We start from the raw sequence: 13,369 nt of genomic DNA on the forward strand, positions 1-13,369 counted from the left end.
GAAATAGTGTCCGTCCTGTCTCCGTGTGAGCTCTTACCAGTGGGTATTGAAGGCAGTTCAGATTTTCACTCAGTGGAAGGATTTGCACCGCAGCACTCGCTCTCTCCGTTCTCCGCTTGGCTGTTTTGAAATGTGCAGAGAATCAGCCGGCTTTAGTAGCCCTGCAGGAGCCGCCTCCTCATACAGCCTTCCCCGTTTGTAGTTCTCACACGGCGCTCTGCCACAGCGTCCGTGGATGTGGGTAGACTTTGCGGCTGGAGGAGATGAAGTTTTCCGGCTCTGTGTCTGGCGGGTGATATGTTACAGGGGGCGTCCTTCCAGAGGTCCTTCAAGACAGCCAAGCGGAGAACGGAGAGCGCGAGCGATGCGGCGCAAATCCTTCCACTGAGTGAAAATCTGAACTGCCTTCAATACCCACTGGTAAGAGCTCACACGGAGACAGGACGGACACTATTTCTCACAGTTTAAAAACAGAAGTCCTTGCTCCGAATTTGGCTGTATACACCATTTATGCCAAGCGCTATACTGCAAAACTAAAAGTGTGCACACTAGCCATCTGTATTTCCATATGGTCTCAGTACAAAAAGTGAACACTGTCAGCCCCAATTAAGGGATTGAACTTGATTTACCTGCATAAATATTTATGCTTGACCCTAAAAGGGTATAAAGGAATAGATTCACATATGTAGAAAATTCAGTGAACCGATGTGTTTTAAATACTGTACATTTTGTGGTATTTGTATATTTGTGTGTTTTAATAAATTGTTATTCATCCTGTTACCCAAGAGCGCCCCACGTCTTTGTTTGTGTGTTTATGCCAGGGTTGCCAGAATCAAAAGCAATAGGTCCTGGTACTCTGCAATAGAAAAATTGGTGTCATAAAAAAAAACCTGTAGGGGTGGTTTATATACCTACCACTACATTACTGGCCCCTTTATACCCGTCACTACATTACTGACCCCTCTATACCCACCACTACATTATTGACCCCTCTATACCCGCCACTACATTATTGACCCCTCTATACCCGCCACTACATTACTGACCACTTTATACCCGCCACTACATTACTGACACCTTTAATCCCAGCACTACATTACTGACCCCTTTATACCCATCACTACATTACCGACTCCTTTATACCCGTCACTACATTGCTGTCCCCTCTATACTCGCCACTACATTGCTGACCCCTCTATACCCGCCACTACATTACTGACCCCTTTATACCAACCAGTACATTACTGACCCCTCTATACCCACCGCTACATTACTGACCCCTTTATACCCACCAGTACATCACTGACCCCTGTATACCCACCACTACATTACTGAACCCTCTATACCCGCCACTACATTACTGACCCCTCTATACCCGCCACTACAATACTGACCCCTTTATACCCACCAGTACATCACTGACCCCTCTATACCCACCACTACATTACTGACCCCTCTATACCCGCCACTACATTACTGACCCCTCTATACCCGCCACTACATTACTGACCCCTCTATACCCGCCACTACATTACTGACCCCTCTATACCCACCACTGCATTACTGACCCCTCTATACCCGACACTACATCACTGACCCCTGTATACCCACCACTATATTACTGACCCCTCTATACCCGCCATTATATTACTGACCCCTCTGTACCCGCCACTACATTACTGACCCCTTTATACCCGTCACTACATTACTGACTCCTTTATACCCGTCACTACATTACTGACCCCTCTATACTCGCCACTACATCACTGACCCCTCTTTACCCACCACTACATTACTAACCCGTTTATACCCAGCAGTACATCACTGACCCCTCTATACCCAACAATACATTACTAACCCCTCTATATCCACAAGTACATTACTGAGCCCTTTATACCCACAAGTACATTACTGACCCCTCTATACCCGCCACTACATTATTGACCCCTCTACACACACCACTGCCTTACTGACTCCTCTATGCACTGCACTACATTACAGATAACAATATACCCTACTCTACATTACCAAACACTCTACAAACACCATTATATTACTGATCCCTTTATAAGTTATACTACACTGTAAAGCTTTAGTGTACTACCTACAGTATGTGCGCAACATAAGTAAATCAATGTTCAATGACCATTGAATGATTTGGTGGGGGGGGTGGTCTGCGTAACGTCATTTAGTCCACACGCAACACTGCAAAATTCCCAGCATTGCGTGTGGACCAGAATAAGGTCCTAGGGCTTTTGTCACCTTGGTTGGCTACCTATTTTTATACATTTACAAACTTATTTGGACTGCAGTTGAAGAAAAAGTAACCAATACATACATAAAAGCATACACCTAAGCCTATCACATGAATATGTAGTCACACATACAGTATATACACATACTGTCACACACATACATATGCATACATTTACTCACAAATGCACACATACAGTTACATTATATATAGAGAGAGAGAGAGAGAGAGAGAGAGAAAGGGTGTCTGGCACTCCGGAGATTTAAACCCCCACAGAGGTTGAAGTGCCCTAGTGCACAGAGGAGACAATACTAACAAGGAGGGGGGGTTCCCGGCACTCACGGGGCATGCAATTATCAAACAGCAAAACGAGTAGTCAGATCAATGTTTCGGTTTAATCACCGTTTTCAAGATCACAAATGGGTGTATACAAGGACAGACATAAATACCTGTTACCGGACATCACGCCGCCGCTGCTGCCCACCGGGTTCGTTCCTGGCGTCGGCCAGAACCGCCCCTGATCCGGCGCCACCTCTGACGTCACGCTGCCGTGACGAGCACGTTCCCGTGCTGCCCGGCAGTGAGCATAAAAGCTTGCGTGCGTTGCCCAGCAACCACCTAAACAAAACAAGTGACAAATATAAGGCTCAGCCGTGAGATCATACCTAGAAGAAAAACATATATACATGTACAACAGTACAGCACAGCAATACAGGTATAACAAAACAATGTAAAAACTGTCCAGTCAAAACTGGATGCAAATGAAATAGGCTAAATAGAAGGGCAAGGAGTCATTCAGCAGATAGCGGGGCGGACTCGGATAAATGGCAAATGAACCAGTTACAATATAGTACTGGCAAGGTGAGTAAGTGAGCGGAATGGGAGCTAATGAGCTGTCAGCGCAGAGAACTCAAGGATGCTTCCTTTGAGTTCCTTTTGTACAGTCCATAAACTTATGAGTAATACATGCTGCGTTTTCCAACCAAACAGCGGAGAACTGCAAGTGAGACGCTGATCACACAGATATTGAACATGATGGGGAAAGATCGTGTGTTATTATTAAAACTATGTGATGTGCAATATTAAGCTAAAAAGACTATATTTTATCATTTATGAATGTGGAGTATGATTCTATGTGCATTATTATGGCTGCCCCTACATTCACACATTCTCCTTCTCTTTTCCATGCGCTCTCTACGTAAATATGCAAACGTAAATGGCATACATGTTACACCACAGAGTAGTACCCTTGTACATGTTAAGCTACACTAGAGCCACTTAAACACATACCATAGTAGATCCTCTCCTCATCCCTCATCATTATTCCTCCTTTCCTTCCCCCAGTAGCACACAACAGGGTTACACGGCACTGCACCAGTACACACACAGGGTTACCGTGAGCCTCAGATACAATGTGGGTTACAGTGCAGGGTGGATACAGTGCAAGTACAGCATAAGTCAGATACAGGCCCTTATTCTGATCGGTGCGGCCTGATCAGAATATGCGGCCAGGACCGTGCAGGCGAATCCCCGCCTTCCATACGGATCGCCACCTCCGTCCGTACGCGGATATGTGGCGGTCCGCATGAAAGTGGACGGGGATACGCCTCCTCCATCTTGGGAGCAGCCCCTGCATTCGATGGTCGCCGAACATCGAATGCAGGGCCGCACGCTCCACCAGCTCCCGCCACCCTAGACCACACGGACACTTGTCCGTATGAAATCATGTATGGGGGCGGGCAGCTGACATCCGGCGATGTCAGATGCCCGCCCCCTACACAAGCGTCACGGCTTCATTACCATGCATACGCCCCGCGTTTGCATGGGAACACCCATGAAACGCGGGGCGTATGCATAGGGTAATGAGGCTAAGTAGCCCTACACGCCCCTCTCCGCCCCCTGTGCGGCGTATAAAGAATACGTGCGGCGAAACCGCTTGCACATGCGCAGAGTGACCTCTGCACATGCGCAGTCCAAAAACATCGGCGGTACGACCGCATGCGGAGAAATCCGCACCGATCAGAATAAGGGCCACAGTGTGGGATATAGGACCTTATACTGTTGACTTACAACCTTGCGAGTCTGCTGTTTTCTGGGAATATCAAAGTTTTTGGTGATACTTTCTGCGCACTATTTTAGCTGAGAAGTCCCTGGCTGCCCTCTGCTGGCCAAAGGGAAGAGTAACACCCACTCTTTTGGAATTCACAGAAAAAACACAAGGGGCGAAATGTAATAGGGTGCGTTTTTTTAGACATGTGCGATTTTTGGTCAAAAACGGCCGAAATCGCACATTTTCCGAAAATCGCACATTTAATAGGTTAAAAATCGCGGTAAAAAGCGCACTTTTTACCGCGAAATCGCACATTTTAAAGATGCGATTTTCAGTCACACTGAAAATCGCATCCAGATGTTTTCCCATAGGAAACTATAGAACTCGCATATGTAATAGGATGCGAGTTCTAAAGTCGCATATGGGACCTTACCAAAAAACGCAAAAAAAATAGACCAGCTTCTTGCTGGCGATTTTTACAGAACCATGCACAAATCTGTGTGATCTGTGCATGGTTCTGTCCAAAAAAAGGCTAAAAGTTAAAGTAAAAAAAAAATACGGCGTGGGGTCCCCCCTCCAGAGCATAACCAGCCCCGGGCTGAAAGAGCCGGTCCTGGTTTCATAAAATCACAGGAACAAACAAGTTGGGGTTCCGTGCATTTTATAAAACCAGCACCAGGCTCAAGGGCCGGTCCTGGTTCCCAAAATACGGGGGACAAAATGACTAGGGGTCCCCCGTATTTCAAGAACCAGCACCGGGCCCAACCAGCCAGCAGGGTAATGCCACAGCCGGGGGGAGACTTTTTATACAAGTCCCCCCGGCCAAAGCATTTAGCCCTCTGACCGGTCAGCATGGGCAGGGGTCCTGGGGGAGTGGGGACCCCCCCAAAGAAGGGGTCCCCCCCCTCCAGAACTTACCAGCCCATGCTGAAGCCCGGGGCTGTCCTCGATGCCCCTGGGCGGTGGGCATCGAGCTGATATTTGGTGTAAAAAAATAGATAAACTATTGTTTTTTACTGTGGCACTACAAGTGCCAGCAAGCCTCCCCAGCAAGCTGGGACTTGGAGAACCACAAGTCCCAGCCTGCTGGGCATTAAAGGGCCCGCTGGCACTTGTAGTTCCACAGTTAAAAAAATAGTGCACAAAACACACTGACACACATTTTAAATAAAACTTTAATACACACATTACACACATACTAATACTTACCTATCTTCTTCCCGTAGGTAGCCCTGGTCCTGATGTCCTCCGGTCCTGTGTCGGCGTTCCTCTTCATGTCGACGTCCTTCTTGAAGTCGACGTCCCTGTCGGCGATGGCGTCCGGTGTCCGGGTCCGACGAAATCCATGGAGGAAGCTGTGGAAGGAAACCATACTCACCTGTCCCAGCGCGACGTAGTCCAGGTAAGGGTCTTGGAAAAAAAACAAACCGACACCCGAATCCAAGCGGACACGACGGAGACGCACGTGTGTTTACATCGTGCGGCTCCGCCTCCCGAATGCCGCTATTGGCCGCCTTGCGGCCTAGCGGCCAATCAGGAGCCGCTAGGCCGCAAGGCGGCCAATAGCGGCATTCGGGAGGCGGAGCCGCACGATGTAAACAAACACACGTGCGTCTCCGTCGTGTCCGCTTGGATTCGGGTGTCGGTTTGTTTTTTTTCCAAGACCCTTACCTGGACTACGTCGCGCTGGGACAGGTGAGTATGGTTTCCTTCCACAGCTTCCTCCATGGATTTCGTCGGACCCGGACACCGGACGCCATCGCCGACAGGGACGTCGACTTCAAGAAGGACGTCGACATGAAGAGGAACGCCGACACAGGACCGGAGGACATCAGGACCAGGGCTACCTACGGGAAGAAGATAGGTAAGTATTAGTATGTGTGTAATGTGTGTATTAAAGTTTTATTTAAAATGTGTGTCAGTGTGTTTTGTGCACTATTTTTTTAACTGTGGAACTACAAGTGCCAGCGGGCCCTTTAATGCCCAGCAGGCTGGGACTTGTGGTTCTTCAAGTCCCAGCTTGCTGGGGAGGCTTGCTGGCACTTGTAGTGCCACAGTAAAAAACAATAGTTTATCTATTTTTTTACACCAAATATCAGCTCGATGCCCACCGCCCAGGGGCATCGAGGACAGCCCCGGGCTTCAGCATGGGCTGGTAAGTTCTGGAGGGGGGGGACCCCTTCTTTGGGGGGGTCCCCACTCCCCCAGGACCCCTGCCCATGCTGAGCGGTCAGAGGGCTAAATGCTTTGGCCGGGGGGACTTGTATAAAAAGTCTCCCCCCGGCTGTGGCATTACCCTGCTGGCTGGTTGGGCCCGGTGCTGGTTCTTGAAATACGGGGGACCCCTAGTCATTTTGTCCCCCGTATTTTGGGAACCAGGACCGGCCCTTGAGCCTGGTGCTGGTTTTATAAAATGCACGGAACCCCAACTTGTTTGTTCCTGTGATTTTATGAAACCAGGACCGGCTCTTTCAGCCCGGGGCTGGTTATGCTCTGGAGGGGGGACCCCACGCCGTTTTTTTTTTAATTTTATTTTTTTACCCAAAATCGCATATATGAAAATGCGCACATTTTCATGACTGAAAATGCGCACATTTTCATGACTGGAAATCGCGGCAAATCGCATTTTTTGCCGCTAATTCGCATCTCATTACATATGCGAATTCGCGGCAAAAAACGCGATTTTTAAAGGTGCGATTTGGTGCGATTTTTTTTTAGTCTAAAAAAACGCACCCTATTACATTTCGCCCCTGGGGTGAGATTTAATAGGATGAGAGATTCAGAAAGTGAGAGATTTGGTGAGAAATCTTAGGTTTTTTTTAAAGTGGCAATCATTTACATGGCAAAACCAGTTTGATTTTGCAGTGTAAATGATTGCCACTTTAAAAAAACTGGAGATTTCTTACCAAATCTCTCACTTCCTGAATCTCTCATCCTATTAAATCTCACCCAAGGTCTGCGGAAATGGCACATAGGACTCTCAGCTGATATGTAGAAATGAATCTGGACCCATATGGGAATTATATTAACCAGTTAAAAAGTTTTATTACATTAAAATCACATACAATAAAAGTGCAAATGCAAATCAATGTTTTCAAAGTGCAAATGCAATGACAAGCAGGTATATTTAACAAGCTTATACTATTAGACGGGGATAGAATCAACAATTATATCACCATAAAAGGTGGGTGCAGTGGACTAGGTGCTCAAAAAGATGGTGGGTCCTGGGTAGCAGTTTTTTGCACCACCGCAGACAGGGCCGGCGCAACCCACTCAGCGAGGGATGCAAAGCAGGTAGGCGCCGCCGCCGACCAGTAGAGGCGCTTTTCCTGCTCTGCACCCTGCTGCTCCTGCCGGCTGCCACTGCCTGTCACACGCCATGACAGACAGAGGCGCCGGTAACATTATGCTCTCAGCCGCGCCGATGATGTCCTGCACGAGGGTCAGGGGAGGCAGAGCAGAGGAATGTGATCTGCAGAGGAAGGCTCTGCAGTACTTCTAGGAGCCACTAGATGCCCCCATGTGATCCCACTGTGTGGAACTGGGGCCTTATCAGTGGTGAGAGAGAGATGCTGTCCGGGACCCTACAGAAGAGGAGCTGCCTGCCTGACTGACTGAGTGAGTTTGTTTTTATGTCTGTCTGTCTGTCTATAGCTATCCATCTCTCTCCCCCTCTCTCTCTCCCTCTGTCTATACCTGTCTCTGTGTGACACTCTCTCTCCCTCTCTCTGTCTATACCTGTCTCTGTGTGACTCTCTCCCTCTCTCTGTCTCTCTCTCTCTGTCTATACCTGTCTCTCTCTGTCTATACCTGTCTCTGTGTGACTCTCTCCCTCTTTCTGTCTCTCTCTCTCTGTCTATACCTGTCTCTCTCTGTCTATACCTGTCTCGGTGTGACTCTCTCCCTCTCTCTGTCTATACCTGTCTATACCTGTCTCTGTGTGACTCTCTCCCTCTCTCTGTCTATACCTGTCTCTGTGTGACTATCTCTCTGTCTATACCTGTCTCTGTGTGACTCTCTCTCTCCCTCTCTGTCTATACCTCTCTCTCTCTCTCTCTCTCTCTCTCTGTCTATACCTGTCTCTGTCTATACCTGTCTCTGTGTGACTCTCTCTCTCTGTCTATACCTGTCTCTGTCTATACCTGTCTCTGTGTGACTCTCTCCCTCTCTCTGTCTCTCTGTCTATACCTGTCTCTCTCTGTCTATATCTGTCTCTGTGTGACTCTCTCTCTGTCTATACCTGTCTCTGTGTGACTCTCTCTCTCCCTCTCTGTCTATACCTCTCTCTCTCCCTGTCTCTCTCTCTCTCTGTCTATACCTGTCTCTGTGTGACTCTCTCTCTCCCTCTCTGTCTATACCTCTCTCTCTCTCTGTCTATACCTGTCTCTGTGTGACTCTCTCTCTGTCTATACCTGTCTCTCTCTGTCTATACCTGTCTCTGTGTGACTCTCTCCCTCTCTCTGTCTCTCTCTCTCTCTGTCTATACCTGTCTCTCTCTGTCTATACCTGTCTCTGTGTGACTCTCTCTCTGTCTATACCTGTCTCTGTGTGACTCTCTCCCTCTCTGTCTATACCTCTCTCTCTCTCTGTCTCTCTCTGTCTATACCTGTCTCTGTGTGACTCTCTCTCTCTCTCTGTCTATACCTGTCTCTGTGTAACACTCTCTCTCCCTCTCTCTGTCTCTCTCTCTGTCTATACCTGTCTCTGTGTGACTCTCTCTCTCTCTCTCTCTCTCTTTCTGTCTGTCTATACCTGTCTCTGTGTGACTCTCTCTCTCTCTCTTTCTGTCTATACCTGTCTCTGTGTGACTCTCTCTCTCTCTTTCTGTCTATACCTGTCTCTGTGTGACTCTCTCTCTCCCTGTCTATACCTGTCTCTGATTGACTCTCTCGCTCCCTCTCTCTGGGGTAGATTTATTATCATGTCCCTAATGTTCATTATGCTGCTAGCCTCGCTTCACCACTTTTTCGTGATGAAGCAGACCCCAGTTCGCCCAAATGTATCATACCTTACGTTTTCGTTATGGGAAGTGCGTTATCCCCACTCAACCAGGATACGCTGTATCCCATAACGGATGTGCGCTTTTCCCCGGCTGTGTGTTCTGCCCATGCGCCGGTTTCCCTGACACGCGATGTGTCACCGGCACTGGGACAGCTTATGCTTAAAAAAAAAGGTTTGCTGGCAGAGTAGCGTAGCGCTGTGAAGTAGCACTAGCGGGTGTCAGGACAGCGGCAGAATTAGCATTTTTTTAATGGGCTATGGAAGGGAAGGCGCAAAATTTTAGGTTGCAGGGAGGCGCCAGACACCCTAGCACCGGCCCTGACCGCAGAGGCTTTGATAAAGGTGATTAAAGATGGTATCCTCCCGTCAGTGTGTTGGCATCCAGCATAACATGTTTCGGAGTTAACGCCTTCTTCAGATGTGGATCTACATCCCCGTCTAATGGTATAAGCTAATATTTGCTAGGAATTAGGTGTAGCGTTAATTAATTTTTTTCTATGAAAAACATTTTTTTTTTTAGCAGTGTAGATTTATTCCGCAGCGCTCCAAGAAAAAATCATTATACATTTTACCAGCTAATTGTTGATACTGCAGCCAACTATTGTTTCCATTAACAGAGAAAAATAACAGCTGTTGGAAGTAAACCAGAAACAGATAAGGCAGATGGATGAATTTACTGTGAACATGTATACAAAATGTATAATAAAATATTTTGTAACTTTTCATCCACTTAAAAATTATAATTTATTTTAACGCTTTAAAAAATAAGATTTTTATGTAAAATACTTTCACATGAAAAGTATGTTTTTTATATAGAAAATAAAATTATGTACACAATGCAAGTGAATATTTTAAATTTTACAATGATATTATGGGGGGGGGGGTTATTCAGACCTGATCCCTGATGGGCGATTTAGCAGATAGCCGACACCCTGTCTGCGAATGGCTTGCGAAAATCACGCAGATCGGTGACTAGCTGCAAATTCATTTGCAACTCACTCACAATCAAATTATTTTCACAGTCTGTGCATAACCCAGAACCTAGTCTAATACCCCATTCACACCAGCCTTTTTTCCTATGTTGGCCCCAGGAACAACCTGGGTGTAGTGTTTGCGTGAATGGGTCCCGGGCCACAATCCCTGGAGCCAGGCCCCGGCATTTCAACCCTGGGAGCTACCAGGGTTGCTCCCGGGATCTTCCCGTGGTATGGTGCGGTGTGAATGGGTAACCTGGATTGGGCGACCCGGGTCCTGTTCAAAGTATGTAGGAGGCAGTGCCAGCAGCTCCAAGGGCTGCCTCCTGCCCTGACCCTCTACGACGCACCGTTGCTCTGCCCCACCCCTGTGTGATGTTACCAATCCCGCAATAAGCTGGGTCACATGGGGAACTTGCAGAATACAAATGCTGGGTCGCTCCTGGAATAGACCCGTGTCCTAATTCCGGGTGGGACTCCAGCACTTGCGGTATGAAATGGGTATAACAGTGTGATGGAAACAGGCTGATTGAGGCTGGAGCTGACGTCACAGACCCTTCCTAAAAAAGGATGGGTAACGCTTGCGGGTACTTGTGTAGTTTCACGGCGGCAGGCTGTGAAACTACTACAGAAACTACATTTTCAGCGTAGGCTAAGCTACATTGTCAGCGTAGCCCAACGGCTGCCTAGCGTAGTCAGCGTAGTGTTCCTGCGGCAGCCCTGCGTAGTCAGCACAGTGTCCCCATCAGGCAGCGTAGTCACCATATGGTCCCCATGAGCTGCAGCTCTGTCCCCGGCGGCCCTGTCAAGCCTAGTGAGCGCTTCTCCCACAGCGCCAATAACCGCAAGATCACCGGCGTTGGCAGACGCCAGCGCAGAGGCGCTCCATCTGCCTGAGATGCACGAACGTCTCAGACACAAGTGCATCTCATGCACAACAAAGGACGCATTTGCCAGTGTTCCATGTTACATACTGGCAAGTGCCTCCTTTTCAAACCCCCACAACGGTATGAACAGGTCGGGAGGACGCAGGAACACTACACTGATACACTACAGGGATGCTAACTACGCTGGCCACGGGAACACTACGCTGATTCTGACAGGGGCCGCAGGAACACTACGCTGATTCTGACAGGGACGCTGGCCACGAGAACGCTATGCTGATTCTGACAGGGGCCACGGGAACACTACGCTGATTCTAACAGGGACACTGACTATGCTAACTACGCTGGCCGTGGGAACACTACGCTGATTCTGACAGAGACACTACGCTGACTACGTAACTGCTGCTGTGAAACTACACAAGTACCCGCCTGCGTTTTTCCTGACACTCCCAGAAAATGACCAAGTGACACCCACAAACACCAGTTTCCTGTCAAACAACTTACAAAACAGCTAGCGATCAGAATAGGCTCAGGGTTTTGTCACTGTTTGGGCTTGTGCATACTTTACGATCCATACGCATGCAAAGTAATTCAATAATCGTCTGCCTTGCGAATTCAAACAGCAGTGATCTGGTCTGAATCGGCCCCTAAATTCAATGTACTGAGCAGATATAAATATGTCTGCATAATTATGATAATTTAGCAATAGCAATGATTGTTTTAAAATTTTCTGTGTACGTATAATTTTCCTACTTTTGTTCTAGCAATGCACATTAATGTGTCAGATACAGAAATCTGCATCAGTGTACAAGTGCAAACAATCCGACTTCCTCCTTGTGAGGTATAAAGTTTTACATTCTTATATTACTAGTACCATAACTTGTATAATGATTTTGGCGAGAGCTCCATTAAGTTCAGTGATGTTTAATTCACCATCTTGTTTAGATTGATCAACCCTTTTTGATATGAGGAAGAGATGAAGATAAATCTCCTGTTATATGATTACCCGAGTACACCCAGTCAGTTCCAGAAATAACTTCCTTTTACATGAATAAATAATAGTTATTCTAAAACACATTTTAAAATACACTTTGCCTCATACATGCATCATTGCCAGTTGTGAGACAGATGCTGTTAAAACTCGCTGACACCCGTACGAGCCAGTTGGCAGCTTGTGTAAGAGTGACAGCAAGTTTAAAAAACATCTGTCTCTTAATTAGGCACGATGCATGTGTGATGTAAAGTATTTTATATTTATCTATTTTTGAGACTCACTGTGAATGTGTCTTGATTCGTTTTATACAGAAGGTATATTTCAGATTTGTATGTATACCTGATGGTTTACACAGGGCCGATGAGAGACAACAATAACACCCCCCCCCCCCCCTAAATATTGTTGGGGTGTGGCCTAATCACGGGAGGTGGCCACGCCTCCCTTAATTAGGCCATGCCCCCAATATTTTACTGGGGCCTGGCATACTTCTCGGCATCTCTGGGTTTACATACAAATCTGATAGTTGTGGGACTGCAAAATACCTGTCCTGTGAATGTGCAGAATGTGTCTCACGAAATTGCATGCAGCCCACAGTCACCCACAACATAGATAGCATGCTGTAGCATTTCTGGGATGGCAACTGACAAAGTTTTTCAAAACTGAGGTGTGTCTCCACCTGTTTTGTCGGGTCAGCATCATCAGATGCAGATTTATTGCATACTTCCCAACTGTCTTGATTACAGTGGGACAGTTTTGCTATTTGAACACTGTCTCAACCAGCTTGGGGAGTGCTGGACGAGCCCCCAAAATTACGAAAATGGAGGTGGTGATGTGAGGCAACACCCCTCCATCTGTGATCCCTCCCACCCGAGGCATATCTCGTTTTTTGGTGCTGCAGGTCCCACTTCCCTTCCTGATAAAGTTGGAAGGTATGTTAAGGCCCATACACACTTGAAGATTTTCATTTCAAAAGACTTTGCCAAAATCTTTGATAGATATATCTTTCCCCAAAGTAGTTCGTACACACTGAACTATTTTCCCCAAAGAGCAAGAAATTTTCAGGAAGCGAAAGACTTTGCTGAAAATCTTTCATATAAAAGGCTATTTACATAATGGGCGGGTTTAGATTCCAAGCATGGGAGCAGGGGACATTTTATTCAGTTAATTAATGCTATCCATATTTAATTGTTATAACCTTATAACTATACATGC

General features: G+C 47.1%; 1 protein-coding gene across 11 annotated transcripts in view; it reads left to right on the forward strand.

Annotated features, from left to right (window-relative positions):
• Positions 1 to 13,369, forward strand: part of C5H18orf63 (chromosome 5 C18orf63 homolog) — a 125,294-nt gene that overhangs the window by 71,987 nt on the left and 39,938 nt on the right. For 10 of the 11 annotated variants that reach the window (XR_014474878.1, XM_083187742.1, XM_083187737.1 and 7 more), the window contains one exon: positions 11,928 to 12,004. The exons of the other annotated variant lie outside the window; for it this stretch is intronic. Coding sequence is in view for 9 of the 10 variants with exons in the window: in XM_083187742.1 (XP_083043868.1) it covers positions 11,928 to 12,004 (77 nt within the window). In the remaining variant the exon portion in view is untranslated. The remainder of the gene's footprint in view (positions 1 to 11,927; positions 12,005 to 13,369) is intronic. 11 annotated transcript variants of the gene reach the window in all.

The sequence above is a fragment of the Crinia signifera genome, chromosome 5 (genome assembly GCF_055691185.1).
Source record: "Crinia signifera chromosome 5, ASM5569118v1, whole genome shotgun sequence".
Classification (NCBI taxonomy): Eukaryota; Metazoa; Chordata; class Amphibia; order Anura; family Myobatrachidae; genus Crinia; species Crinia signifera.